We start from the raw sequence: 27,677 nt of genomic DNA on the forward strand, positions 1-27,677 counted from the left end.
GACTCTCATTAGTACCAATAACGTAGGTACTATGTTGTTGGCACATAACTGCTTTTTTTTTTTTTTTTTAAAACATGTTGTTGGTAGGGAAAGGGTTAATAGGCTGCAGCACCAGAATAAACACAATTTCTAGGCAATTACATCTTTGTCCAACCCCTGGCATTTCACCACAGGGGTAAGGAGGAGATCTTGTTTTTACCAGTTGCTTACAACAAACATTTCAGACTCCTGTGTTATTTCCGTTCCTCACTGTTTTCTTCTGCAGTTCTGGTATGAAAGAATCAAGAGGTAAAATAAAGGCCATCGCTTAATTCCATCTCTACCTTAATGCATTTCTGGAAGAGGCATCTTTCACCAAGTAAAAGTAGAACTATTTCACTTTCCTGTTGTAATTGGCCATGGAATGCCTGTGACTTCAACTGCCGCACTACATTGAGCTCTTTGAGATTTGATGACCAAGTACATATACCTGTACAAGAATACCTACATGACATGCAACATGTGAAATATGAATGGCTGTTTATTTCACTGAAGCATGTCATGGCTGACATGGGACAGATTATGGTTACTTTGTCCACTGTATTTATTTATTTTTTTTAACATACAATACTTAAATCCTTCTTTGTCATCTGCCTCTGAGTTGCATGTTAAATACCTGAGGGCATAGTGCCCACTTTAATGTGCTTTACATTGAACTCAAAAGGAGGTGGCAGAGGGCAATCCCTACATCTAAGTATCTTATAAGAATTAAATTCATATTTGGGGTACATGGCTGTATACACAATGCACAGTTTTATAGCATCCACCAAACATGCATACTTAATAAATGCTTTGAAAAACATGGTGTCCTATATTAAAGCCATTTCCAAGCTGTAGCTACTGGGGCTTAAACCACTAGTGAATTGTCAGCACTGCCAAACACCCCCAAAGTAACGTGTCACAGAGAAAACATTTCCTGGTTCTTTAATATGTACAGGTTTACAATAAATGAGCCAGAGCAATCCTAAAAGCCACAGTGGGTATAAAAGGCATAGTATATACAATCAGTAAGCGGTGTGTAAGACAATATTCTGAACTGAATAAAGTACAGTCACAATAAAGAGTGAAGATCTCAGCGCCTCCGTTTGGCAGGGGTAGGCAAAGCTTCCTCAGGTCCAGTACTTAGCAGATAAGCATGTGGATTTATTTCCTGACGCAGGATCCCAGTTAATATAAATTCCGCAGAAGTAACAGGGATAGTGGAGGGAGCAGATTTGCAGCGAGTGGCATCTTCCTTACATGATACAATGATGCATTTGTCCTAAATATGAAAGGGGGACACAAAAAATACCATCAGTATTTGTGGTCCAAATGTCTCTGAGCAAGGGCTATTATTGGACCAGCCCATGGGCTAGCTATATGATAACTTACCTTGTATACTTTGGGCATTTTAGGAAGGAAAGTTGCCCCACTGCACTGTATAATATCTTTCATGTGTTCAGGCTCAGGTTTCACATTCGGGGTGACATGAATTTCATAGCCCTACAGATACAGAGCAGCAAACATTCTGTATAATAAATGCAGTTACAAAGTTAATTAGATATATTCCTTCCCCTACACAGGATCTGAACCAATCTCTCACCACAAGCTGCAGCTCTATGCCTGTACAGATACAGACACAAAAGCTAACGGACACCCTTGATCATAATGAGGACACAGGAATATTACTTTCGGGTATACTTCAGTGGAGTACCTACAGGTTTTATAACCATACCTATGATCCCAACTGATAAAATAGTAAACTTTCACACAGGAAAAAGTATGAAGTGGCCATTTCAGCCAAATTCCCTGATTTTACTTCAGTTTCCAATATGTTATGGGAATGCTTTAATATCAAAAGGGAGATTGAATGCAATAGAACCTGTTAAAGTCTGCTAAAAAAAAAAACAAAAACCTGAATTGGATGGTAGTTCATTCTTCAGCAGGACAATGATCTCAAATACAAGGCCAGAGTAAGCAACTGCTTAGCCAAAGCTCTGCAACTACCTCAAAACTGAGGAGGACTGCACCATAAGCAAATCTAATCTGCCTGGAAAACGGCTAAAATCACTTGGTGTGCAAACCTGGTTTAAAGGAAAGCTTCAAAAACTGGGGGATGCCAAATGGTATGTACCCCTAGGTGCACATCTATCGGTGAGATTTTGTGTATGTGTATATCTGCTAGTGTGGTGGGATATGTTAAAATCCAGCATTAAAACAGCTGATAGTGAGTCCAATGAGATAACCGGGCAAGGGTCTGAATGCTTTTGTACAGTACTCTATAGATTTGTATATATGTACATTTGATTATAAAGAGCCAAGTCTTATATTATGTAAAACATGATATTACAGTCTCAAAAAAGACTGTTTAAGGTTTCTGAACAAAGTACTTTGATAATGGTCTCTGAAGAGACCAAAAGTAGAAACTCACCTCAAACAGCAGTTTCTTTTTGGCTTTTTGCAATGATTCTGACAAATCGAAGTTGAAGCTTTTCTCCTGTTCTTTATCGTTCACCAGAAATTGAGCAGGGGACAAAAAACATCTGCTCTTTTTGCACTGTGTGGGATTATAGAAACAGAAACTTAGCACTGGAATCAGGTAGTCGTAATTTACACTTATCTGGCTCGCCAGCCTCTTTAATCATTGCCTCATTGTTTCAGTCTGCAGTAGACATGTGAGCAGCCATTTTATCCCAGTAAGAAGAAAAAAAAAGTGCTCATTTTGTTTGGCCCATGTTGCTGTAGTTATAATAACCTGGCAATTACTAGGTCGGTAGGTTTGTACACTTAATATAAAAGTTACCAACTAAGAGTAATTTGCTCATTTGAAACCAACTCAACTCAAAGCATATTTGGCTCATCTGCAAAAACAATGAAGGACAAGAGTAAAGAGTGTCAAGCCTAGTCACAAATCTATGATAGAACAGGTTATGGGAGGCTTTGGAGGTGCAGTGAGGGTACTGAAGTAGAAAATGATTCACCTTGTCAAGCCAGTCTAGTGTCACAATAGGGATGCCCTTGGCAAGAGCACAGAGAAATTTGACGGTACGTCTGATACGGTCAGTTACAAGATGAGTGCAGTCAAATATGGATTCTGCAACTTCCCCTCCTAGATTACGAATGGTCTCCTCACCTGCAGGGTCGACCACACCTGTAAATAGAACCTGGCATGCAAAGGGCAAGTTAGGATAAGGAAGGGTTAAAGAGAAGCGCACAGTGAAAAAAAATTCACTTTCACGTTTATGTGACAAAAATTTACATGATTTTAAGGATTCAGATGAGGTTTGCCCAGAGGCATCCGAATCCTTCAAAAAAAGGGAATCCTGGATTTAGTGCATCCCCACATTTAAGAAGGAGCAGTTCCTTGCATAGCCCATATTCTTTCTTTTTTAAAAACAAAACTGATAAGAATGTGCAGATAAGCAGGACAATTAGACTCGCCTTGGAGTCAAAGGGATGAAAGCATGAAGGATGTAAGGAATACAAGTTAACTTAACACAAGAGAAGGGATTTGCAGTGGAAATAAGAACAAACTGGTGAGCAAAAAACAATCAGAACTTGCCTTTGCTGCAATGCTCCGTTGGGACATGTAGGGGCTTGTGGTCAAGCTGCGAGCAGCACGTCTTGGTGTCCGGCCTTCTGTCGGGCTTTCAAAGGATGTGCTTGGCCTTAAACGGGAGTTCCCCGAGGGTGATGGAAAAGGAACGGCCGAGTCCTGAAAAATGGAAAAATATAAGCTGTGAGAATCCAAAGACTTGCTGGGATATCTACACCAATTCTTTACCTCTCCTACAGCCAGTGGTGAAAAGTATTAAGAAAGCAGTACCCACATGAAAGCCAGGGGAACAGGAGGCTCTTTAGGTGGGATCACGGATGACCTGCGATTTGTACAGTATGGAACACATGGAAGATGTGGTGAATTTTATCAGGAGCCAAATAACCTGCCTGTATGTTTTTTGGATTGTGGGAGGAATCTGGAGTATTCAGAGGACCCGATGAGCACATGCAAACTCTTTGTAGATAGAGCACAGGCTAGATTCAAAACCAACACTGCAAGGCAGCAAACCTAACCAACTGAACCCCCATGAGAGATTTAAGAATAACCCCAATAAAGGAATACTTAATGCCAGCAGTGACACAAAACTGCAAAGCTGAGCTGAAACAATGCACACCAATTTAAAATGATACCGACACCAAAAACTACTCTTCAAAATATTAATGTGCATTAAAAGTTACCTGTAGGTTGTGCAGACACAGTTTTTCACTATTATGGCTGCTTTTGTAAGTAATTGTTACTTGAAGTTCCTAAACCTGACTGTTTTTCCATCCTGACTGCCCCTTCTGAACCAGTCAGTTATAACTTCTAATGCTAAAGGACTACTGCTGCACAAATATGGCAGCCTCCTCATTGAGGAACATGGGGATCTGATAGGTAATGTAAAAGCATGGGCGAATACTTTTAAGGCAAAATTATAAATAGCATGCATAGAGAGTATTATAATAGATGTAAAAAGGGTTTAATTTCTGGTTTCAGAATCTCTTTAAGCCTTGCTTCATATTTGCATGGAGGGTTGGGGAAAGGGCAGAAGAAGAGACACCTATGAGCCTTCTCCCGCTGAATACAGATATCACTGCATTTATGGGGGTACCTGAAATGGAGTGCAGACACCTGCAGCAATTAAGACAGTGTGGAAAGTGCAAAGTAATGACAGGTTGCACCCTGCCTAACACATTGTAAAAAAAGGGATTTTGTAAAACTTACCGTAAAATCCTTTTCTCTCTGAGGTCTGTGGGACACAGGGACCATGCTATACCCCACGGCACTGTGTCCCACAGACATAACAGAGAAAAAGGGATTTTGTAAAACTTACCATAAAATCCTTTTCTCTCTGAGGTCTGTGGGACACAGGGACCATGCTATACCCCATGACCCTGTGTCCCACAGACATAACAGAGAAATAGCCATTTAGTCATAGCCCTAGCTTTGCTGAAAATTTTATCTGCCTATTTGTTTCTTTTTAAGAGACTATGATTGTTCCCCAATTAATTGGTAACTGAATACACATTTTATATTGCAAAATGAACAAATTATCAGCATAGGTGTAGGAATGCTTGCTTGTTCATTTCTGTTTGTATTCTGTAGGAAGAAGCACATAAAGCACATACTGCTATCTAAATCCTTAGCAATGAAACTAAGGGTGGCCATATACGGGTAGATTTCAGCTGCCGATTTTGGTCCTTTGGCCCTGTGTGGGCACCCCCGACGGGGCTACCCGACCGATATCTGGTCTAAAATTGTCCAGATCTTAATCTGTTGGATCGGGGACCGCATCGGCTCGTTGATGTAGTCCCCAATCCAACGGCTCCTATGCCCGCCTTTAGGTGGGCATATTGGCAGAAGATCTGCTTGCTTGGCAACCTCGCCAAACAAGCTAATCTTCCTGTGTATGGCCACCTTAACTCCCAACAACATGTAATCATGATAGCATGCTACTGAGGCCCTGGAAAAGTTGAGCAGCTGTGCCTAGACATTAGTAGTGTGGGGTGTATTTTAACTAATTTAAGTTATTTCACCAGCGTCTGCAGTCCGTTTTTCAAATTGCCATAGAAACTGAAGCTTAACTGCATTACACTAATATTTGGTATTTAAATAAACACCTAACATTTCCAAAGGAAAAAAAATCTGAATAATTGGAAAAACCCACATCTTTTTACATGCTGTTATTATGGAGCAGAGCCCCTGAGACATTACTATACAATGATTTAGAGATTATCAGTTTTATAATTAGGCCCAGATACATGTTATGGTTAGATTATATTATGATCCTTTTAATGCATTGATAAAATGTATGTTTTACATACAAACATAACTTGTCATGCTGAGCCTTTCTCTGCATAGGAAATGTGGGCAACATCTCCCATAAGTCTCCAGCAGGAAAAACAAGATATGTATGTTTAATAATTACCCACATTTTTTCACTTTTGCAAATAAAAGAAACATGGAAAAAGGTGTCTGGTTCTGAAAAATACTCTTTTCTAATAAATTTAAGCTTGTATGAGATTTAAAAAAAGAAAGTTCTCATGTCAGACACCATTAGTATTGGTAACTGCATGCTTTTCAAAGGATTAATTCCCATTTGGAGGATGAATCACTAGAACTGTATTCCCCTTTTCCAATAATCTATTGGTTTACTGGTATTACATAAACACAAATACATTGGATACCACTTCAGTAAGTATCTATAAAACTTATATAAAAAATCTCCTATAGCCACTGACCTTTCCAAAACTGTTGCCGTCAGTATTTTCATCCTCCAGCTTTGGTTGCCGTGCTTGGCCCCTTCTACCCACTGTTTTCTCCTGCTCAAACTCTTCATTCACTTTTTTTCTCTTGACCTCATCTCCTCCAGTTTTTGGCTGTTGCCCTCTCTTCCTTACTGGAGCCAGAGTGGTAGACTTGAGTAATTCCTCCTTGGTTGTTGTCCGCCTGCTTTTTCTCATTCCAGTTGGTGAAACGTCTTCGTGCGAGTCTATTGTCATGCTACCATCTAGCATTTCCCCTTCTACCTCTGTGGTTTTTTGAGTCCCTGTGACAACTTTTTTTTTCTTCCTTGTTCTTATATCTGAATTACCAGACTTGGAGTCGACTTCACACAGTGTTTTATTATCGTTTTGCACATCTCCATCTTTTGAATTGCTTTTCCTTTGAGTGGTCTGCATTTCATCTAGATTTTCATTCTTTGATACAAATACATTATGCTCAGTATCTCCCTCCTTAGGTTCATCTTTCAAATTCTTCCTTTTACTTCTAGGAACATTTTTTGTGGGTGGATCTTCTTGTTCAGGTTTACTGATAACTAGAACCTCACTGTCCATCAGATCTTCCTCTATGCAACTCTTCTTTCTTCTCCTTGATGTTCGTCCTACAGAGTCTTTCCTGATGGTTTCTACAAGGGTTTCTTCCTCATTGATAACAGGTTGTGGCAAATCCTTCTTTGTCTTCCTAGATTTTCTAGATTGATCTTGTCCTTCAGCCTCAGTATGTTCTTGTTCAGACTGTTCAATGGATGGTTCTACTTTCGACTTTTCATGGTCCTCCATGTTCAGTTTCTCTTTGCATTCCTTTCTTGTCCTCCTTGAGGTCCATTTTTCAGTGTTGTCTCTGTTGGTGCCCTCAAGTTTTTCTTCCTCGCCCCTTTTCAAATTCTTCTTTATATTACGAGATTTTCTGGACTGGTCTTGTTGCTCAGAATCTACAATATCTGTATCCTCTGGTATGCTTTCTACTGACTCTGATAGCCTGGAGTTCCTTCTTGTGACCCTCTGTTTACTGTCTGCTTCTTCTTTTGACTTTTCCCATTCTTCCATGTTCAGTTCCTCTGTGCATTTTTTCTTTGTCCTCCTTGATGTCCTTTTCGGAGTGTTCTCTCTAGTTTTGCCCTCACATTTTTCTGTCTCTTTTGATTCATCCACTTTTAAATTTTTCTTTATATTTGGTGATTTTCTGGACTGGTTTTGTCTTTTAGAATCTAAAATCTCTGTATTGTCTGGTTTGATTTCTACTATCTCCAGCTGCCTTGAATTCCTCCTTGTAATCCTCTGTTTATCATCTGCTTCCTCATTATTTTTCTCTGTAACATTTGGCCTGTTATTCCTTGTTGGTCGCTTTCCAGGAATGTTATCTACCACAAACTTGTTCTCCTCTTCCTTTACATTTCTCTTTGCACCCTTTCTTTTTACATTTATAGTTGTTCCATTAGCAGTTAAGAATTCATCATCTTTCTGATACTTCATGTGTTCATCAGAAGACATATCTACTTTTTTTTCCACTACTGACTCACTAAGGTCTAAACTGGAATGCCTGGTTATTTCTGGTAAATTTCTTGACCCAGTCTCCTGATCATTTCCATCCTTTGGTTTTCTAACTGATCTTCTTGAAGTAAATCTTTTCATATCCTCTTCTACCTGTTGCACGCTCACATTATAGCCTTCTACATTGTAATCTAAAGGCTCTTCGATATCTTGTTTTCCCTTTCTACCTGTTTTTAAACGTGCAAGGATAGAGCTAGTGTTTGGCTTATTGTTCTGCTCTTCTTTACATTCTTCTTCCATTTTTGCTTCAGGTAATGCTTTTTCCATGACCTGCATTTTAGCTGTTTTTTTGCCTTTTGTCTCCTCTGATGCTGGAGATGCAGTCTTTTTCCAGGTTCTCTTTTTACCCCTAGTAACGGAAGTTGTAACTTCTGCTGAATCCTTGCTATCTTCTCCTTCTGTTGATCTCCTCTTTCCTTTATTCTCTTCTCTGTCTTCTTCTGTCATTCTGGTGGCTGCTTGAGGCTGCTCTGCAACCTGCTCTGTTGCTTTCTCCAATGGAGGAACAGAATGCACAAGAACTTCACCTGGGTGCTTGCTCATAACCTGCAAACAGTGAAAACAATGTAAGATCATATTTGTATTTTTGGATTTATATTTAAAATGTAACCGTTAAATATAAAAATACTAATCAGGAGGTAAAACTCAATTTTCCATCACCTGAAGAACCCAAAATTATCCTAATGTTAAACACACTCCTCGTTTTGGTGGGAGGGGGGTTCATTAAACAGAGCAAAATCAGAAAATGCAAATAAAAAATTAATCACATTATACATCCTGTCCTGACAAGAAAAGTCAAAACAAATCAGCATTTCACCAAGACGCCACACACTGAACTTTATGTGTAATTTGGAGTGGTATCATCCCCCTCCCTTCCCCCCCCCCAGCAGCTGATCAGCAGAACAATGGGTAGCAAGATAGCAGCTCTCTGACAGGTGCACTGCAAAAAATGCTGCCAATGAAAATAGCACTCAATAGTAAGAAATCCAAGTCCGGCTTGGGACTTCTCCAGTTACATGGGAGTAGGTGAAACAATAGGTTACCTGAAAGCAGTTCTAATGTGTAGGGCTGTCATCCTTCTGATGACTGCCTACACACCAATATTACAGCTAAAAAAAATGTATTGGTTCAAGAATAAAATGTTAAATTATAGACTGAAATATCTGCAGCAGTGCAATATAAAAATACAAACTATGCCATAAAAATCATGACAGAATCCATTTAAACAACATTCATATAACATGCTCACTATCAATATTCACTTTAAGGTATATTTTCTACTTGCCTTCCAGGAAATGCAAGCAAACACTTCTAATGTATCTGTTTAGAGGAGGGACTACCTATATTTATTGAGGTAGAGTAGTAAATTAATGTTAACTCACATTGTTAGAAGGGTCTAACTGCTCAGATATCATGCTACTCTCACCTCTGCAAGGACCTGTAAAACAGCAAATTTATAGAATTGATTAGAAAACATGTTCTGGCTATGCCTACCTGTGACAATTTGACAAGTACTTACCTTGCTTTACTGATACTTTCTCTTCTGAAATGCTCACTGTATCACCTTCTTTAAGGGGCATACTAAATCCATGACATTGGGTTGCATCAGCCTCATTTAGACTGGAAGGCTGCATGGGTTCGCCATCAGATAATTGCATGCTTGGGTTACAGGGTAGAGAAGCAACACTAGCTACAGCTGGAACAACTGTATTTAAATACTGACTAGCACCATCCCCGGAGACAGACTCACTCATGCTACAAGGCTGTGTAGCCATGTCACCCACTGTCGGTAAACTTAAAACATATGGTTGGGTGGCATCCTCTTCGATGTCTTGGACACCTTCATCAAGCTGTTCCTCCCTGTTTGGAACACTTTCATTAGCCTGTTTGACCTTTTCTTCATTAATTCCATCAAGATATTTTTCTTGTTGAAAATTTGTTGTGCAAGTTAAATTTGGTGCCACCAAGTTACTTGAAGCTGTTTTATTCAAGTACTGAGACACTGGCTGGGTATCATCCTGAGATATTTCTTCTTGAGGCAGAGAGCAAGCTACATTGTTCTTTTCCTCAGCAATAGAACTTTTTTTGGCTGGCTCTTGGTCACTGTGTTCCTCTGGCTGCTTTATCTCACAGCAGAATGGCTGAGTCTCCGCAATGGCATTTTCATCTGGTTCTTCCTCTGATGAACTAACTGGGAGAATAAAGGTTTATTGTTATTCATTTTCTTACAGGCTTGTGGCATTGCACTTCATATAACAGTATATGCATATGTGGTGAGGCTAGATATACTTGTGGGGAAATCTAGGGAAAAAAAATCCTACATTTATAAGGCTATATAAGTCAAGTAAAGCAGAGGTATATGTTTATTTTAAAGAATTTGCTTTTATCATTCTTCCTGTTTTATAATTGGAAAGGTACTGCCTTATTAGTTATATCCAAGTGAATAGTTTTTTGTACTATATCTTACATATACTGAAATATATTTGCATAAATCATAATTTAATGTGTACTTACCAGTCACTGCTGAGATTTGCAAAACTCCAATAGGATCGGCTGGACCTGGGTATAAAGCAATTTATTGATTGATCAATACAGCTTGCACAGCAATAACACAAGGGTGTACTGCGACAGAACTCTAGCTTTATTTCATGGAACTATTTCTTAATAAAATCAGTTAAGAATTCTGTACCATTTCTGCCTGCCCTACCCTGCATTCTTTATGCTTCCTGTGTGTGCCATACTCTGCCTGCCCTACCCTGCCTGTGTGTGCCATACTCTGCCTGCCCTACCCTGCCTGTGTGTGCCATACTCTGCCTGCCCTACCCTGCCGGTGTGTGCCATACTCTGCCTGCCCTACCCTGCCTGTGTGTGCCATACTCTGCCTGCCCTACCCTGCCTGTGTGTGCCATACTCTGCCTGCCCTACCCTGCCTGTGTGTGCCATACTCTGCCTGCCCTACCCTGCCTGTGTGTCCCATACTCTGCCTGCCCTACAGTGCCTGTGTGCCATACTCCGTCTGCCCTATGCTGCCTGTGGGAGGTGAATCTGGCAGGGGTTTGTTCTGGGAGCTTGTTAGTATATGGATTTAAGGGTGTGTTGTAATATGACATAATATAATTCTTCACATGAATGAAAGGTGATATCCCTACAGTGTAGGTATGGTCTTAGAAGCTCTTGTGATAACATAGGTGTGGTTTGAAGTGGGTGCACTTTAAAAAAGGAGAGTGGTCAAAACTGGCTTCCATTATTGTTCCTTCATAATTAAGGCATTTTAATCAAATAATTCAGAATTTTAAAACAGATTTTCTTTTTCTCTGTAATAATAAAACAGTACCTTGTACTTGATCCCAACTAAGATATAATTAATCCTTATTGGATGCAAAACAATCCTATTGGGTTTAATTAATGTTTTATTGATTTTTTAGTAGACATAAGGTACGGAGATCCAAATTACAGAAAAACCCCTTATCCGGAATACCTTTGGTCCTGAGCATTGTGGGTAACGGGTGGCATACCTGTACAAGTTTTGTATGTTTAAAAGCAACAGTAAAGCATGAAGGAAGTAGCATTACTGTTTAGGTGGTGTTTACCACTTATTGGGAATCCCTTTGTGATGCAGCTGGATAATGATCCTAAGCATATTTCCAAGATCTGTCAGAACTATTTAAAGAACAAGGAAGATAAAGTAAAGCTGAAAGGGACGACTTAAGCCATGACCTTTCTATTCCATATCAGCTCAGTGGGGTTTACCAACCAACTACAGCAACTGTGCTAACTGTAATAAAACATATGAAACTCTGAGTGTTAAAAAATCCCACACATCTGAGTGGTAGTGTTTACCATTATTTGTTCAAGATGTACTGACAGGGGTCTTTTGTATAATTTGTAATATTAAAGGGCATGTCAACCCCAAAAATAGGTTTTTGCCTTATAAAAGAAAGCATAATTCTAAGCAACTTTCCAACATTAATTTATTAAAAATTGTCAGTGCTTTAAAAGTTATTGTAAATGTAATTGCTATTGAAAACAGCATTTGCTGAACTCCTAGTTGTTTCTTTTTAAACAATGTTGCAAAGGTCAGTCTCCTGCGGCAAGTCAAGTCTGTCAGTCTGCTGCTTGTGTTACATTGTTTCTAATTAAGCAAAACATTAAGCAACGGGTATGCAGAATATTAGTAATACTAATAAACTTATTTTTTACTTTACTGTCACTAAGAAAAAAACCTACGTTTAAATGGTTCCGGCTCAGCCCATGTGGAACTGAAGATAAATGCTTGTGTAGCTTCCTCAGCACAATCATCTTCATCTAAAATAGCAATAGAGATAGAGCACATTTCGTGAGAATACCTTCAGCTAATAGGAAACAATAACTAGACTAACAAAGGTACCTTGTATATCAGTCTCTTTTTCCTGGGGCTCTAGATAACACTGAGTAGCCATCATTTGATATTCTGCATCTGCAATACACATTGTGAGAGTGTGGCACAGTCATGATTAGAAGGTAATAGAGGTTTATTGTCCATTTATAGAAGATAAAAGCTCTTTATATATCTGAGATGCCGAACAACTTGGATTTGGACATACTATAAGGACACATTGAAATTTTGCTGGTATCCCAACCATAATCTGCATATTCAGATTTGGAGGAAAACCAAACATTCAATAAATTGTAATCACAAAAATCATCACATTCAGTTGTTCTGAACTTTAAACTCTAACCCACACATGTAATAAAAGGCACTAAGCTTTCCCAGCAGCAACCCATTTACTAACCCCCTAAGGGTTTACATTGGGCTGAATATTGAGGATTCGACTGAATTCCGAACCTAGTCCTGGATTTGGTGTATCCCTAATATTTGAGGGGGTTTACTAATTCTTTAAGGAATCAAATTACTGTTTGTGCAGAACACTGCTTCCCTTCATATCTCATATTCATAATGTGTAGTGTGGCCATATTTGTAAATTTATGACAAAACAAGTATTGTCAGTTTCCACACAATGGTTTAAAGGGGAATTAAGCATTTATATTTAATATATACACAGTTCAGCATGAGACACATAAATAAGATTTTGAATAAAAAAATGTGCCCTCTGTCAAAAACGGAAGATAAGTGTGGGTCCAAATAAACACTAAATTTAGAATCTTCAAACAAAATTCGTGCATATATATATATATATATATATATATATATACACACACACACAGGGACTTTGCAGAAAAATCACACCTTTAATGAGAAAAAAACAAGTCCAACGTTTCGAGCACAAAATGTGCTCTTCCTCAGGGACAACCAACAGTCTGTTGGTTTGTCCCTGAGGAAGAGCACAGTTTGTGCTCGAAAGTTGGACTTGTTTTTTTCTCATTTAAGGTGTGATTTTTCTGCAAAGTCCCTGTGTGTGCAGCTCACCGTCTGTGTGTATAATTATATATATATATATATATATTATATATATATATATATATATATATAGCTTTACTCACCTTCGCAGTCTATTCCATCAGTCTCCCCTTTTTCTGTATTTTCTGTGATTGAAGAGGTTACATTTTTCACATTACTTCCTGTGTCTGAGGTACAATCAGAATGTGCTATGGCTGTAAATTTCTTTTCTATGCCACCCACCACAGGAGGGCCACTGTCATTTTCCTCCAGATCTGTATCACTGTCCATGTGAAATGTTTCCTTCCTATCAACTTCTGTTTCATCAGCTTCATCCACATCTGTATTGCTGTCCAGATCAATTTCAATAGCCCTCTTTTCCTTTCTTTCTCCAGGTGAGGTTCTTAGTTTTTCAAGGATAACTGAGTGAACCTCTGTGACTTTTACCCTAGTACTAGCACTTGACATATCTAGTAAATTATCATCTTCCTCAATATCTGTATCACTGTCTAGGTGAAATTCAGATGTAGCCTCCTGTTCTTGTGTGACTCCACCTGTGTGGCATTCATTTCTATCTGCAGACACCACAATCTTCTCTATTCCAGCATCTGTGCAAGTTTCCTCCCCAGCAGTTGTATCGGTTACATTAGTATGAGCTGCTTCTGCCTTATCCTGCTTCTTCACAACACTTGGGGAAGATCCATCAGCAATGTCTTCAACATCTGTATCACTGTCAAGGGTGGATAGATAATTTTCTTGCCTTTTACCTTCTGTGTTTAGAGATGTACTACTGTAATCTTTCTTTGTACCTGCTGGGTTCCTCCTCTCTTCAACCTTTGACATAATCGAATCATCCGCATCAGTATCACTATCTTGGATCATTTTTGCTTTTTCAGTATTTTTCAACCTTTTATTTACAGAATTGGAGTCATTACCCTCAACATCCGTGTCACTGTCCAAATTAAACCCTTCCTCGACATTCTGTTGTATGGCAGGTTGCAAAATTTTAGGTTTATCTTCTTCAGTATCTGTATCACTGTCTGTGTTATTCCCAGAATTCTCCACTCGGGGTACATTTATTCCAGGGATTGAAGTATCGCTCTCCTCTACATCTGTGTCACTGTCCAAATGAAAAGCCCCTTCTCTGATCTGGTTGTCTATTTCCTTAGTATTGACGCAACCTTCTTCCCCATCTATATTTTTGTCTAGAATAATATCTGCAGATCCTGTGTTTACCAATTTTACTTTCAAAGTTCTGTTTTCCTCCTGATTACTATCCAAGATAATTTTAACACTCTCTTGCTGTTTGATGTCAACTTGCAGGGTTTCATAACAGTCATTTTCCTTTTTTTGGTTTTCCACTTTTAGACCGTCTATCAATGGATCATCTGTTACTCCTGTTCCACCTTCCTCAGCAATATTAGTGTTTACTATAGGAGTATTGTTCTCTTCCTTTGTCTCTCTATCATTTTTGTCAGCTGTATCAGGACTACACTTCGAGACTTTGGATTCAGTGTTTACTTGCTCATCTGCAAACATCTCTTGGTTGCTAATCAAAGTAGATTTTGTGATTTCACTGTGGTCTCCCACAACTTGTTCTTTGAAAGAAGGAGAAAGCACACAATCTTGGGAGGGGGTGTAGCTTGTGCCTGCCTTCATGGGAGTGTCATGAGTGTCTGTATCACTATCACAACGGAGGTTGAGTGAAGGGAAACGTGGTTCAGACACAGATGTGTCGTTCTCCTCATCACTGTCAAGATAAAATGGTAATTTTATGGTCAATACAACATATCATTGTTACTCAGGAATGGAAAAGAGTTTGTACGGTACTGTGTTTGTATCATGACTGGAGGTAGTGCTGGGTGGTATACCTTTTAATACCGGTATTTTTTATTTTTTTTAAATGATATAAATTTTGCAAATACCCCCATACCGGTGTGTCAGAACCTGGGAGTTGAAGCTAAGGAGCCGGAAGGCGGAAGTGCTTGGGGCCGGGACTTTGATGGAGCGCGGGAGAGGAATTTGATCGCCGGCAGCGCTTCACCCATTACCATAGCAACTGTCGGGCAGCCGCGGCCGGGGCACGGAGGCATGAAGCGTGTGCTTACATAAGCCGGGAATCGGCTGGCAGCTGTGTGAGGCAGTACTGCTGAGACCGGCGCAATGAATAGGAAGAAAGGGGACAAGGGCTTTGAGAGCCCCCGACATTACAAATTATAAGTATCCTTCTTTATGGCCCTCTTATTGTGCCTATCAGTATGTGCTGTCATGTATTACTTATTTATTTGTGTGATACGTTCCATACATACCTGGAGGGGGGGCATCTGAGTCTCACCCTCTCCTTATAAATCTCCCTCTAGCAGTGACCTGTGCCTCCCCCTGTGTCTGTACCTGTGCCCCCCGTGTGTCTGTACCTGTGCTGCCCAAGATCATGCATGGGAAAAAAAAAATACCGTCAAATACCGTGACACCGATATAATTTTGAAAAATACCGGGATATAAATTTTTGGTCATACCACCCAGCTCTAACTGGAGGCATACAAAAGCATAGTTTCCGTCTAGCTTTTAGCACAATACAAAGGGTAGGACAGAGTCAGAGCTCATTCTCTATGTCATTCATTGTCATACTGGAGAGGAGTGACGGACTCGTAGATTGTAAAGACTAAACTCAGTATTAGAATTATGGCCTGAAGCATTATATCACTATACAGTGGTGTGAAAAACTATTTGCCCCCTTCCTGATTTCTTATTCTTTTGCATGTTTGTCACACAAAATGTTTCTGATCATCAAACACATTTAACTATTAGTCAAAGATAACACAAGTAAACACAAAATGCAGTTTTTAAATGAGGGTTTTTATTATTTAGGGAGAAAAAAAATCCAAACCTACATGGCCCTGTGTGAAAAAGTAATTGCCCCCTGAACCTAATAACTGGTTGGGCCACCCTTAGCAGCAATAACTGCAATCAAGCGTTTGTGATAACTTGCAACGAGTCTTTTACAGCGCTCTGGAGGAATTTTGGCCCACTCATCTTTGCAGAATTGTTTTAATTCAGCTTTATTTGAGGGTTTTCTAGCATGAACCGCCTTTTTAAGGTCATGCCACAACATCTCAATAGGATTCAGGTCAGGACTTTGACTAGGCCACTCCAAAGTCTTCATTTTGTTTTTCTTCAGCCATTCAGAGGTGGATTTGCTGGTGTGTTTTGGGTCATTGTCCTGCTGCAGCACCCAAGATCGCTTCAGCTTGAGTTGACGAACAGATGGCCGGACATTCTCCTTCAGGATTTTTTGGTAGACAGTAGAATTCATGGTTCCATCTATCACAGCAAGCCTTCCAGGTCCTGAAGCAGCAAAACAACCCCAGACCATCACACTACCGCCACCATATTTTACTGTTGGTATGATGTTCTTTTTCTGAAATGCTGTGTTACTTTTACGCCAGATGTAACGGGACACGCACCTTCCAAAAAGTTCAACTTTTGTCTCGTCGGTCCACAAGGTATTTTCTCAAAAGTCTTGGCAATCATTGAGATGTTTTTTAGCAAAATCGAGACGAGCCATAATGTTTTTTGCTTAAAAGTGGTTTGCGCCTTGGAAATCTGCCATGCAGGCCGTTTTTGCCCAGTCTCTTTCTTATGGTGGAGTCGTGAACACTGACCTTAATTGAGGCAAGTGAGGCCTGCAGTTCTTTAGATGTTGTCCTGGGGTCTTTTGTGGCCTCTCGGATGAGTTGTCTCTGCGCTCTTGGGGTAATTTTGGTCAGCCGGCCACTCCTGGGAAGGTTCACCACTGTTCCATGTTTTTGCCATTTGTGGATAATGGCTCTCACTGTGGTTCGCTGGAGTCCCAAAGCTTTAGAAATGGCTTTATAACCTTTACCAGACTGATAGATCCCAATTACTTTTGTTCTCATTTGTTCCTGAATTTCTCTGGATCTTGGCATGATGTCTAGCTTTTGAGGTGCTTTTGGTCTACTTCTCTGTGTCAGGTAGCTCCTATTTAAGTGATTTCTTGATTGAAACAGGTGTGGCAGTACTCAGGCCTGGGGGTGACTACAGAAATTGATATTGAAATTGAAAATTGAAATTGATAAACCACAGTTAAGTTATTTTTTAACAAGGGGGGCAATAACTTTTTCACACAGGGCCATGTAGATTTGGAGTTTTGTTTCTCCCTTAATAACGTAGACCTTCATTTTAAAACTGCATTTTGTGTTCAATTATGTTATCTTTGACTAATAGTTAACGGTTTTTGATGAGCAGAAACATTTAAGTGCGACAAACATGCAAAAGAATAAGAAATCAGGAAGGGGGCAAATAGTTTTTCACACCACTGTATAACTCAGTAATACTTAATGGAAAAATAGCACTGTATATTACAATATTATATGTCCAGCTTGCACCAGTGAGAAGTCTGGTGAGCAATGGCTTTTGTAGCTGGATAGTAAATTTAGCATACCATGAGAGTCTAGGAATGTAGGACAGATTTAGGGGATGGCAGATCTATTATCCTTGGGTTCTGGTAAACTGTGGTAAGAATTCTTGAGAGAAATCTTACTCTCACTTGCATTTTCTCACATTGATTTTTTTTTTGTTTCCTCGTGCAGGATTTGTTTTTTCACAAGCATGTTTTTTCCATATATAAAGAAAGCTTGTCACCTAAAACCTGCCAAAAAAAATCCCACTCAACATTGGTCTCACATTTCCTTATGATTCACCCAAACCCAAATATCAAAGTATAATCTGCCCCCCAGTGAGTTACTATATAGGGGGCTATGATCATGGCTCCTTCTTTTTGTTTATGCTGCAAGAAAGGGGCATTCTCATATTTTCCCTTATTGTTGTTGCCTTACAGCAAAAATATTTACAAGCTCAATATAAACAGTAATATTAGATCTGATTTTTTAAGCTGCTGTAGTATTTTATGGCTTTTAGTGGTAGCCTTAGCACCCCTAATACTTATTTTGTTATTAATGCCCTTCATCAAGGTCATTGTTTTAAACTTCTCAGTTAATACAGCCAAAATGTAACAATAAAAAAAAAAAAAGCAGTCTGTAAGAAGGCATTTTGCCAGTTATTTGGTGAAGGTTATAACCACAAGAGAAGGGTCTATAAATCCATAGCACGTGGATCCTTTTTCTTAATATGAGATCAATCCTTTTAAAGGGAAATTACACCTAAATGCTTTACAAAGTTTTTTAGCACATGGGATATATATATATATGATTTGTCCCTTCTTCTGGGCTCTCACCTTCCAGGGTAACTCACACTCAGGCTTCACATTAAGCCTTGCTGACTCCTTTCAGCACTCATCCGCCTGGTCACGACTCCCTCTGCTCCTTGCAGTTGCGGGAAGCACCCCCAGCTCCTCTGACACAGGCAGGCAGCCTTCCTGCACTGTGCCCCACTCTGAGAGACCTTACTCAGTGACTCCTGGCACTTCTCTGGGTGACTCCTCACTTGGTTACTGCTCCCTCTGCTCCTTGCATTGGCAGGTGGCACCCCCAGCACCTCTGGGAGTTCCTAACACAGGCAGGCAGCCTTTCTGGCCAGTGCCCCGCTCTGAGAGTGACCTTCTGAGTCAAGAATCAACCTCCAACTCTAAAAAAAAAAACCCTTTACTGTGTGATCCCACAGCCCTTTTATTTGCTGCTCACCTGCAGCCTAATCAGGCAGCTCCCTCCAGCTGGCCAACTGAAAACATTAACTGGAGTTCAGAATGGAAGGTCTTTCCTGCTCTCCCTCCATTCACTCCAGGGACCTATTAAATTTGGCTTTTCCTAAGCCAGTAACTTAAACACAGCATTACCTGCTGCAAAACCAGGCCTTTTACCTGTTGTGCCGGCCACGGAATATTTATTACTGGATACTTCAAATTCGGCTGTGCACCCCGCAAAGTTATGAGCTTTGGACTGCAGACACTATAAGGACTGATATATATTATATATACGTATGACAATTTTAAAGAGTGTGCCGGCCACGTTTTCTCTAGCCTTTGGCACTTGGGACGTGGTTCATACATAGTGGAGAGACTGATAAAACCGGCAAGAGTGAAAGTTACTCTGATAGCTCTACATTTTAGTCATAACATCACATCCAATTGAGGTTGCAAAGAATTCTTATTGTTCCTGTTTTTTTCTTTGTCATCACTTTTTTTTCCACTTTTTATCACTATTGTAATATTGGAAATTAAATATAAAATAATAGGCAATCTCAAAATAAAATGCAGTATCACTCTGCAAAATGGAACACCACAATTTTGTCATAATTCTTCCAGCATGCTAAATAACGATTAACCAAAGTAGAAAAGGTACAATTTCAGCCCTCACCTTTCAGGAACAATAGTATCCATGTTGTGGGAAAAGGAAGCACTGGCAGGTGACTTGCATTCCTCCCCGGATGTTTTAAGACCTGCAATTAAAACAAGACCATTAGGAATGTCACTGTGCAAAAACTGCAGACCAGTGAAGTACTTTTTGGGTACAAGTGTCCTTTAAGGTTAATTATTTGGTCATGACCTATCTCAGCCATAGTTCTATGAATATCTAGTATTTTGGTGAAAAAAATAGGCAGCCTGCCCTAGTTCCACTCTATCTGACCCACTGCTCCAGGCACGTCCAGCAAGGACAGCTCACAGCTTGGGAACCAGTGCTCTAGACAGTCTCTAAAGCCTATAAGCCAGCTTTAAAAATTGTTGCTATTTTTTATCCAACACACAGGCAACCATGAACATCTCTGTATATCTGCCACCATCAGTGAGAAAATGATAACACTGTGTTTGTATGACTATTAGAATTCCGCCATAAACATATTCACCTGATGCTTTTACATTACCGATCTGATCCCCCATGTTTCTCTTTGAGGGGGCGACCATATTTGTGCAGAAGTAGTCGGTTAGCATTAGAAGCTATAACTGACAGTCAGGTTGGCAAAACAGTCAGGTTTAGGAACTTCAAGTAACAATTAATTACAAAAGCAGCCCTATCAGTGAAAAACTGTCAACATGACCTATAGGTAACCTTTTATGTACAGTAGTACATAAAGAGTAGTTTTTTAGTGTCAGTATTACTTAAAGTTCAAATGCCCATGTGAACACCTGCATTTCTATTTGTCTCAATGTAATTTGTGAACTATTTATCACAGTTAAAGAAAATGTATTTTAGGAATCCATATACCTTCTTGTATGTAATTGTCTTCCTCACCTTTAGCTTCATAATTCAGATCTTTCCCTTTTAATTCCTCTTCTTCCTCATCACCAGAGTCCATTGCCAGCACTGCTCCTCTCCCCATTCTGCGTATTGCTACCCCAGGAGTTTTTTCAATTGACAAAGTAGCCTGTGTTCCAGGAACCAAAATATCATCTTCACTTTCCTCATTCTCTGCCTCCTCCTCCTCTAGTTTTTTTGTGAATGAGTAACGACATGCTACATCAGCAAATAACAATAAGTCTCCATCAGACAGAGCATATCTCACATGAGGAGCAATGGCTGCCTTGCCACGGCGAGTTTTGTTTAGACTTCCTTGGTCACAGAGGGTATGGCAGTCAGCCTCAACCTCTATAATAGCATGTTTCTTAGAGACAGACTGAGCTGGAAGAGTCACATCACAATTTGTATGACGTCCTATGATATTCGTACCAGGGTAAATAGGGAAGTCTAGAAGGATGAAAGAGTAAAAGTATGATAAATAAGCACCATAAACATTATAAACAAGGAGTAGAAATTAAAGGGCAAATTAAAGCTACAAAACTATATCTGCATGCTATTTAATCAAGTCATGGCTACTGTGTGTGTTCACATGTACAGCAGCCCTATCAAATGTGAAATACCAAATTACAATGCTACTTCTATCTTCTATTTGTTGCACGTCATCTCTACCAACTCAGCCAACCCCCTTTAATTTGTTGTGTTTACATAATACCTGTGTACTCATGGCTAATGTAAATATGTCTGTGTGGGTAAGTGCTCTTTGTCCTAGTGTAAATAGCATATCCACCGTGACTGACCAAATGTGGGAGCAAAATCATGGGTGACTCTCTCTCACAACTGCTTTACTTATACTTCTGAAGATATAAAGAGGTAAATTAAAACAGGCTATATTTGATTACAGTTAATACTAACAGAATGATACTGCAATTTAGTAAACCTTGCCTATAACAGCACAGCGTCAAATAACAGACATTATGCAAAAATAATGCTGAATCATTTTCTTGCCATTATCAGGTATTTTTGATCAATGTTAACATATCCTACCTTAAAAGAAGTCACCTTTGAAACACAGTTGGAGGTTTTGGCAGTCAAATGTAAACTTTGGAATTTGCTCATCTTTTATAAAAGGTAAAAATGTAGAACTCCACTGCGGCAAATATGGCCACAATCATTAATTGCTCCTATTCATTAAACTTGTGAGTTTTGGTGCAAAGCACCAATGTGCCCCTCCAGTCTGTTCAGATACATTGTGCACAGTGCACCGACAGACGCAGGGGAGCTCTAGTGCTCCAGAGTTCCCACAGAAGCCTGCATCAGACTCAGCACACTTTCATCTAAAGAACAATGCAAATACATCATTTTGATGCCAAGTGCCAGAAATGACAAACTCCCAACACTGAAGATTTTCATTGAAATTAAAGGGGTTGTTCACCTTTGAGTTAACCTTTACTATGACGTAAAGAGTAATATCCTGAGACACCTTGCAACTGGTCTTCATTTTTATAATTTGTAATTTTGTAAATATGTCGATTTTTGTTCAGAACCTCTTGAGTTTGGCATTTCAGCAGCTATCTGGTTGCTAGGGTCCAAACTACCATAGCAACCTGGAAGTGGCTTGAATGAGAGACTGGTATATGAATAGGAGAGAAGCTGAATAAAAAAATAAGGATTAAAAATAAAAATAAAACTGTAGCTTAACAAAGCAATCGTTCTGGCTACTGGGGTCAGTGACCCCTGTTTGAAAGCTGCAAAAAGTTATAAGAAGAAGGCAAATAATTCAGAAACTATTATTAATAAATAATGAAGACCAACTGAAAAGTTACTTAGAATTGGCCGTTCTATAACATTTTAAAAGTTAACTTAAAGGTGAACCACCCCTTTAAAGTTGAGCTACCCTTTAAGTCCAGTTTACACGCATTTTAACACATTAGATCAATTTTGCCATCTCCCCCTATTGGATGCAATGATGCTGGAATTTTGGGGAAAAAAACCCACTGAATTTTGGTTTAAAACCATGGTGACTTGCACCCAAAATTACGCTATGAATACTGCCCTTGCAGTCATAAATGAGCCCTTAGGTATTAAATTTGCAATTTACAGCAGAGAGAGGCTGGAGCCCAAGGAAAATCTAAAAACATCCTATATGTATGTATATATTTATAAAGTGCTACTATAGGTGTAAAGGCATCAGTCTAAACTGACAAAGCCATCATACCGATTTTTTTTTTATAGTTTTCTTATTTAATTGTTTGTTGCTAAGAAATATGGAGTACATGGAGTTCCTCCCACCACTTTTTCATAATTTCCTATACCCCAATAAAATAATAGTAAACCAAATTTTTAACCTTTGATTTAAAACTGGATGGAAAAAATGGGATGATCTAATATCACTATTAAAAGGTAATAGCACACTGGGCGCTTTCAGCACTGCAATTCTACAAATGATATTCAGGCAATAGTAGCGTAAAACATTAGTGCAATTTACCTTGTGCTGGACCATGGATTCCATTGAACATATGCAGATTTCCTACTGGTTTATCTCTATCAAAAGACACATCTTGTTCTTCATCGTCCCACTGCAGGCGCTGAGTATCGTCCATCCTGAATAACATATGTAACATCAGCTATGTTGCCACTAACAAACATTCAGAAGTGTTATATTTGATCTTTTTGTAATGGGCAAACACAAATTTACTGCATATAAAATGATGTCTAGTAAACATTAAAAGTTGGGAATTGTCGCAGCCATGCTCATAATACTCTATGGTGAAAAGTTGCAGCGACTTGCATCGCTAAAAGTCGCTGCAACTAATCTCCCGTGTGTCTTCGCCCTTAAGGCAGGGTTGATTACTCAAAACTATCAAAGCAATCTCTGCCTGAAATCTTCAGCATCTGCAACACAATGTAGGCAAGGCATGGAGTTTGACTTATACAATTCTTTTTGTGAGCACGTCATTTAATTTACTTCCAAGTTTCAGAAAATGCCAATTATAAAAAAATGTTGTACAGACATAAAAGATCTTGTGATTTTGCAAAAAAAAAAAAAAAATCAGTTTGACATTTTTTCCCCGCATTTACTGATTTTTTTGCAACTATCTTAGTGTCACAATAACCAATGGTGTTGAGAATTTATCATAATCACAACATTTTTGAAAGACAAAATTTTGATGCCGTGATGAAAGTGGCACAGAAAAATGTTACTACTTTATTTGGCAATTTTTGCTTTTTGGGAGTACTCATTACACAATAACAAATGTTTTACTATTTATATGACACTGTTGAAAATTCTAATTCCACCCACAGTGTCCATCAGGTCCCAGGATACTCACTGTCACATATACTGAACTTAAAATAAGTCAATGCACACCAGAACTTTTTTACCAATACCCCAGCCAACCCCTAGCATTTCCCCTCTCTCCTGTCTATAACTTTGTAGCCTATGCATCGGTATCAGGTCCTCGTTTTTAGCACACACACAAGATTTTGGGTTGATGTAAAGCTTGTTATAATAACACAAAATTGCTTATGCCTGCTTGCTATAGGTCAAGCCAGAGCAGTATAAGGGTAGACCCTGGAAACATTTGGCTTTGGGCCCACAAAGAGACCCTTAATTAGATATTTCAGCAGGAGGCTGTGGTAAAGATGTCACTTACTGGCATATAGGAGTCACACCATTTGGGCAGAGACCCTGGGACAATTGGATATAACTGGATATAGAAAAAGATCCATATCTCATTTGCTATGGGGTTTACATGCTCATAAATCACATATTGGTTATGAGGAGGTCACATGCTTCCTAGTGATACCAAACAGGACCAGCCAATACCCACTAGTTTCCGGACACCCATCATGTTTGGTATCATTCTGTTTGCCAACCCTTGGATCACAGCATGCCTATATTTTATAATAATATTGGGTACTCGCAAGTACCAATATTATATTACAGAACACTGGCCTTACAACTTATCCCAATGTGAGTTGTAAACAACGTATTTAGAAAAATGGATCAGTGAAAAGAAAATTCTGACGGGGGTAATTGTGTTAAATGGTACTATGTACCAACCAAAGCATAAAAAGCAAGCCTAGAAAAAACACTAAAGGGCACATTTACAAAAGCACGAACGCTCCGAGCGTATTTTTGCCGATTTTTTCGGGCGTCCGCACGAAATACGATTTTTTTGTAAGCATTTTCGTGATATATGCGATCTTCCGAAATTTTCGTTTCCAATACGATTTTTTCCCATTCGTGATTCGGATTCGTGGATTAGTAAATGTGCCCCTAAGTGTAGAGTCACATAGGGAGCAGATGCTGCTTGATGTTGGATACATAAGTTAATATATAAGAGCCAAGTTTCGTATCAAGCATAGCTCTGATATTTATGTAATTTGCTCCAAACCGGATTAGTATATGCTATATTCTAAATTTTAACTGTAACTTTTTTCTCATTTCAAAAAAGCAATAAAAGTTTAATAAAGTTAAAACTTCAGCCTAATTAACAATATTACAAGTTCTGGGTGCCCCATATAAATTCTGTGATCATTGTAAAGAATACTTAATAAACTGTTCCCATCCAATATGTGCCTCATGCTTATTAATGAGTGCAGCACCTTTCTAAGATTATTGCTCCATATTGTACAGTACCATGTTTAATAATGAGTGCAGCACCTTCCTAAAGGTGGCCATACACATAAAGATCCGCTCACCTAGCGAGGTCGCCAAGCGAGTGGATCTTCTCCCAAGATCCCCACCTACGGGTGGGTGATAACGGGAGAATTTAAGCTAATTTTTCGGCCTGTGTATGGCCACCGTAAGACTATTTCTCCATATTGTACAGTATCATGTTGTATAATGAGTGCAGCACCTTTCTAGGACTATTGCTTCATTTTGTACAGTATCATGGTCATTAATTAGTGCAGCACCTTCCTAAGACTATTGCTTCATATTGTACAGTATCATGCTTATTAATGAGTGCAGCACATTCCTAAGATTATTGCTCCATATTGTACAGTATCATGTTTAATAATAAGTGCAGCACCTTCCTAAGATTATTGCTCCATATTGTACAGTACGGCACAGGACATATAAAAACTGTACACACACAGTTTCAGTCAGTTCTTATTTGGACACAGATTTCTAGTTTATACTGTGCGGAATGACCTTTGCTCATGTCATGCCAATGCTAAAATGCCGTATAGCATCTGTGGGTGTAAGGCAACTGTAAAAATGACTTCCTAAATGCCACTTTTTTCATATCTGCACAACTAAAGTCTCAACTTTTATCTGAGCCAGAAGTGCAAAGAATCATGGGAACAGAGGGGAGAAAGACACAGCAGAACACATGGGGGATTTATGTCTAGAGTCTGTGAGATAAGAGCCAGTGGATCTGAGAAAGCTGCTGCTCTCTGCTCTTTCTGCAAACAAAGCTCTTAATACGGACATATATCCCAATTTTTCCCTTAGCTGAATATAATTATACGTTAAAAAATTGAATGGAGGAGTTTAAGCATACCTTTTGGATCCAGTTTCTCCTAAAACTCCAAAAATCAGCTACATCACCGCCCCCTTCCCTCACTTCCTCTCCTGCATGTTTAGCCACAAGCTCCTCCTTATTAGCATAACCTGGTGATGTCGGCGAGTGACAAGCAGAACTCGGCAATAGCAGCCCAAGTCCCAACCCCACGTCTCTCTGCTTGATGATAAAGTCCCTCCCCGAATCTCTGTTCCCAGCCTGACTGCACTGTGCGTGCCAAAGTCTTTTGCCCATGGTGGTTAGAGAAGCTGCAGCTTTTCGCTAAAGCTTCTCTGTGTTACTTTTATCAGCCATTAGGTCTCATTCCTTAATGTGGACATACACTGTAAGATCAGCTCCTTTGGTGAGGTTGCCAAGCAAGCGGATCTTCTCCCGATGTGCCCACCTACGGGTCGGTGAAATTGGACTAATTTGATCGTTTGGCCCTAGAGGCAAAGGCCTAGGCACCGGGATCAGGGACTGCATCAACAAGCTGACATGGTCCCTTTTCTGATGAAACCTGCCCGATGGAGATCTGCTCAATTTCAGGCCAGATGTCAGTCGGGGAGGCCCTTGCTGGTGCCCATACAAGGGCAGATAAGCTGCCGAATGGGTCTAAAGGACTGAAATCGGCCCATGTATGGCCACCTTAACACTTATTCTTCTATGTATAACAGCCTCCCATAGGACATGCAGCCTGTATTAAAGCGCTGACTCTTATAGTATGTGGTGCCCTCCTGCTGTAAGACATGACTGTCTTCAAACTTAAATTGTGATTTAATCACAGCTGGAAGGCCAGTTCCTGATGTACTATTGTAACTAGATAGTCCTCCAGCTGTCACAGAACAATTGGGTCCAGGCAATGGTGCAGGCAGTTCTTGTTATGTAACAGCTGGGGAGCTGATATGGGTTAATAGAATGAATGTTCCTTCATAAGAGCAGGTGGCCCCTCCATCTGTCTCAAAGCTACAATTGCTTCTAGTTGAAGCTGGTCGGTTGTTCTGTGACAGCTGGAGGGTCGCCCAGTTACAACAGTGAATCAGGACTTGCCCCCCAGCTGGGACTGAATCACAATTTGTTCAATCTAAGTTTTGCTGCCAGCATGCAGACCCCACCATTACGTAAAGCAGCTACCGCTTTGTGAGTGTCATTTTTCTGTTATCAAAAGCAGAGTTTTTAAACTTTTTAAACAAAACCACCTACCTCAGACCATTTACACTAAATCTGGCTATATCAGGCTAAATCGCAGTTATTTCAATCTGCACATGAAAGTACAGTTTCGACTTGGAGCCAGACGTGCAAAGACTCATGGGAAGTAGCTTTCTCTCGCGATATTTCCCCGTCTGCTACAGTTAGAGGAGCGGGTAATCGGAGAGCGGAAGCAAGTTAGGTTATAGTTAGGTTATAGTACGTCTGTTATAATTCTGCTGCTTCACTCTGTCTTCAAACAGGGATTTTAATTGCCTTAGTGGACTCCTCCCCGTTCTCTTTATTTTGGCTGCGTTTTTTAACCCTGTATTCAGACAGCAGGCAAAGTTCTTGGACGTGTGATGGCACAACCTGCTGCTATGTGCACACACAATCTTTAGAAAGTATAAGTTACTTTGTGAGGTCCCACTCCCCACCCCTGCCTTTTTGTTGCATCCTTTTTAACCCCAATTTATTTTTGCCAAAGAAAATATAATTCTA

At 39.6% G+C, this 27,677-nt stretch overlaps 1 protein-coding gene across 4 annotated transcripts; it reads right to left on the reverse strand.

Moving 5' to 3' along the window:
* Positions 1–946: 946 nt before the first annotated feature.
* Positions 947–27,421, reverse strand: mdc1 (mediator of DNA damage checkpoint 1). Of its 4 annotated transcripts, XM_031890791.1 has the most exons (17): positions 27,192–27,421; positions 22,964–23,079; positions 20,446–20,925; positions 19,600–19,681; positions 13,372–15,017; positions 12,278–12,346; positions 12,118–12,195; positions 10,405–10,449; positions 9,410–10,081; positions 9,273–9,328; positions 6,786–8,436; positions 6,298–6,566; positions 3,581–3,733; positions 3,000–3,182; positions 2,450–2,575; positions 1,411–1,521; positions 947–1,300 (listed from the first exon to the last, which is right to left on the reverse strand). In XM_031890791.1, the coding sequence occupies exons 2-17, from the start codon at positions 23,076–23,078 to the stop codon at positions 1,112–1,114; spliced, it is 5,925 nt and encodes a 1,974-aa protein (XP_031746651.1). In that variant the 5' UTR covers position 23,079; positions 27,192–27,421; the 3' UTR covers positions 947–1,111. The 4 variants fall into 4 exon arrangements, with proteins under 4 accessions (XP_031746651.1, XP_002939513.3, XP_012824676.2 ...); XM_002939467.5 differs by having other exon boundaries at positions 6,298–8,436; positions 20,473–20,925; XM_012969222.3 differs by having other exon boundaries at positions 6,298–8,436.
* Positions 27,422–27,677: the final 256 nt, after the last annotated feature.

Source organism: Xenopus tropicalis, chromosome 8 (genome assembly GCF_000004195.4).
Source record: "Xenopus tropicalis strain Nigerian chromosome 8, UCB_Xtro_10.0, whole genome shotgun sequence".
Taxonomy (NCBI): domain Eukaryota; kingdom Metazoa; phylum Chordata; class Amphibia; order Anura; family Pipidae; genus Xenopus; species Xenopus tropicalis.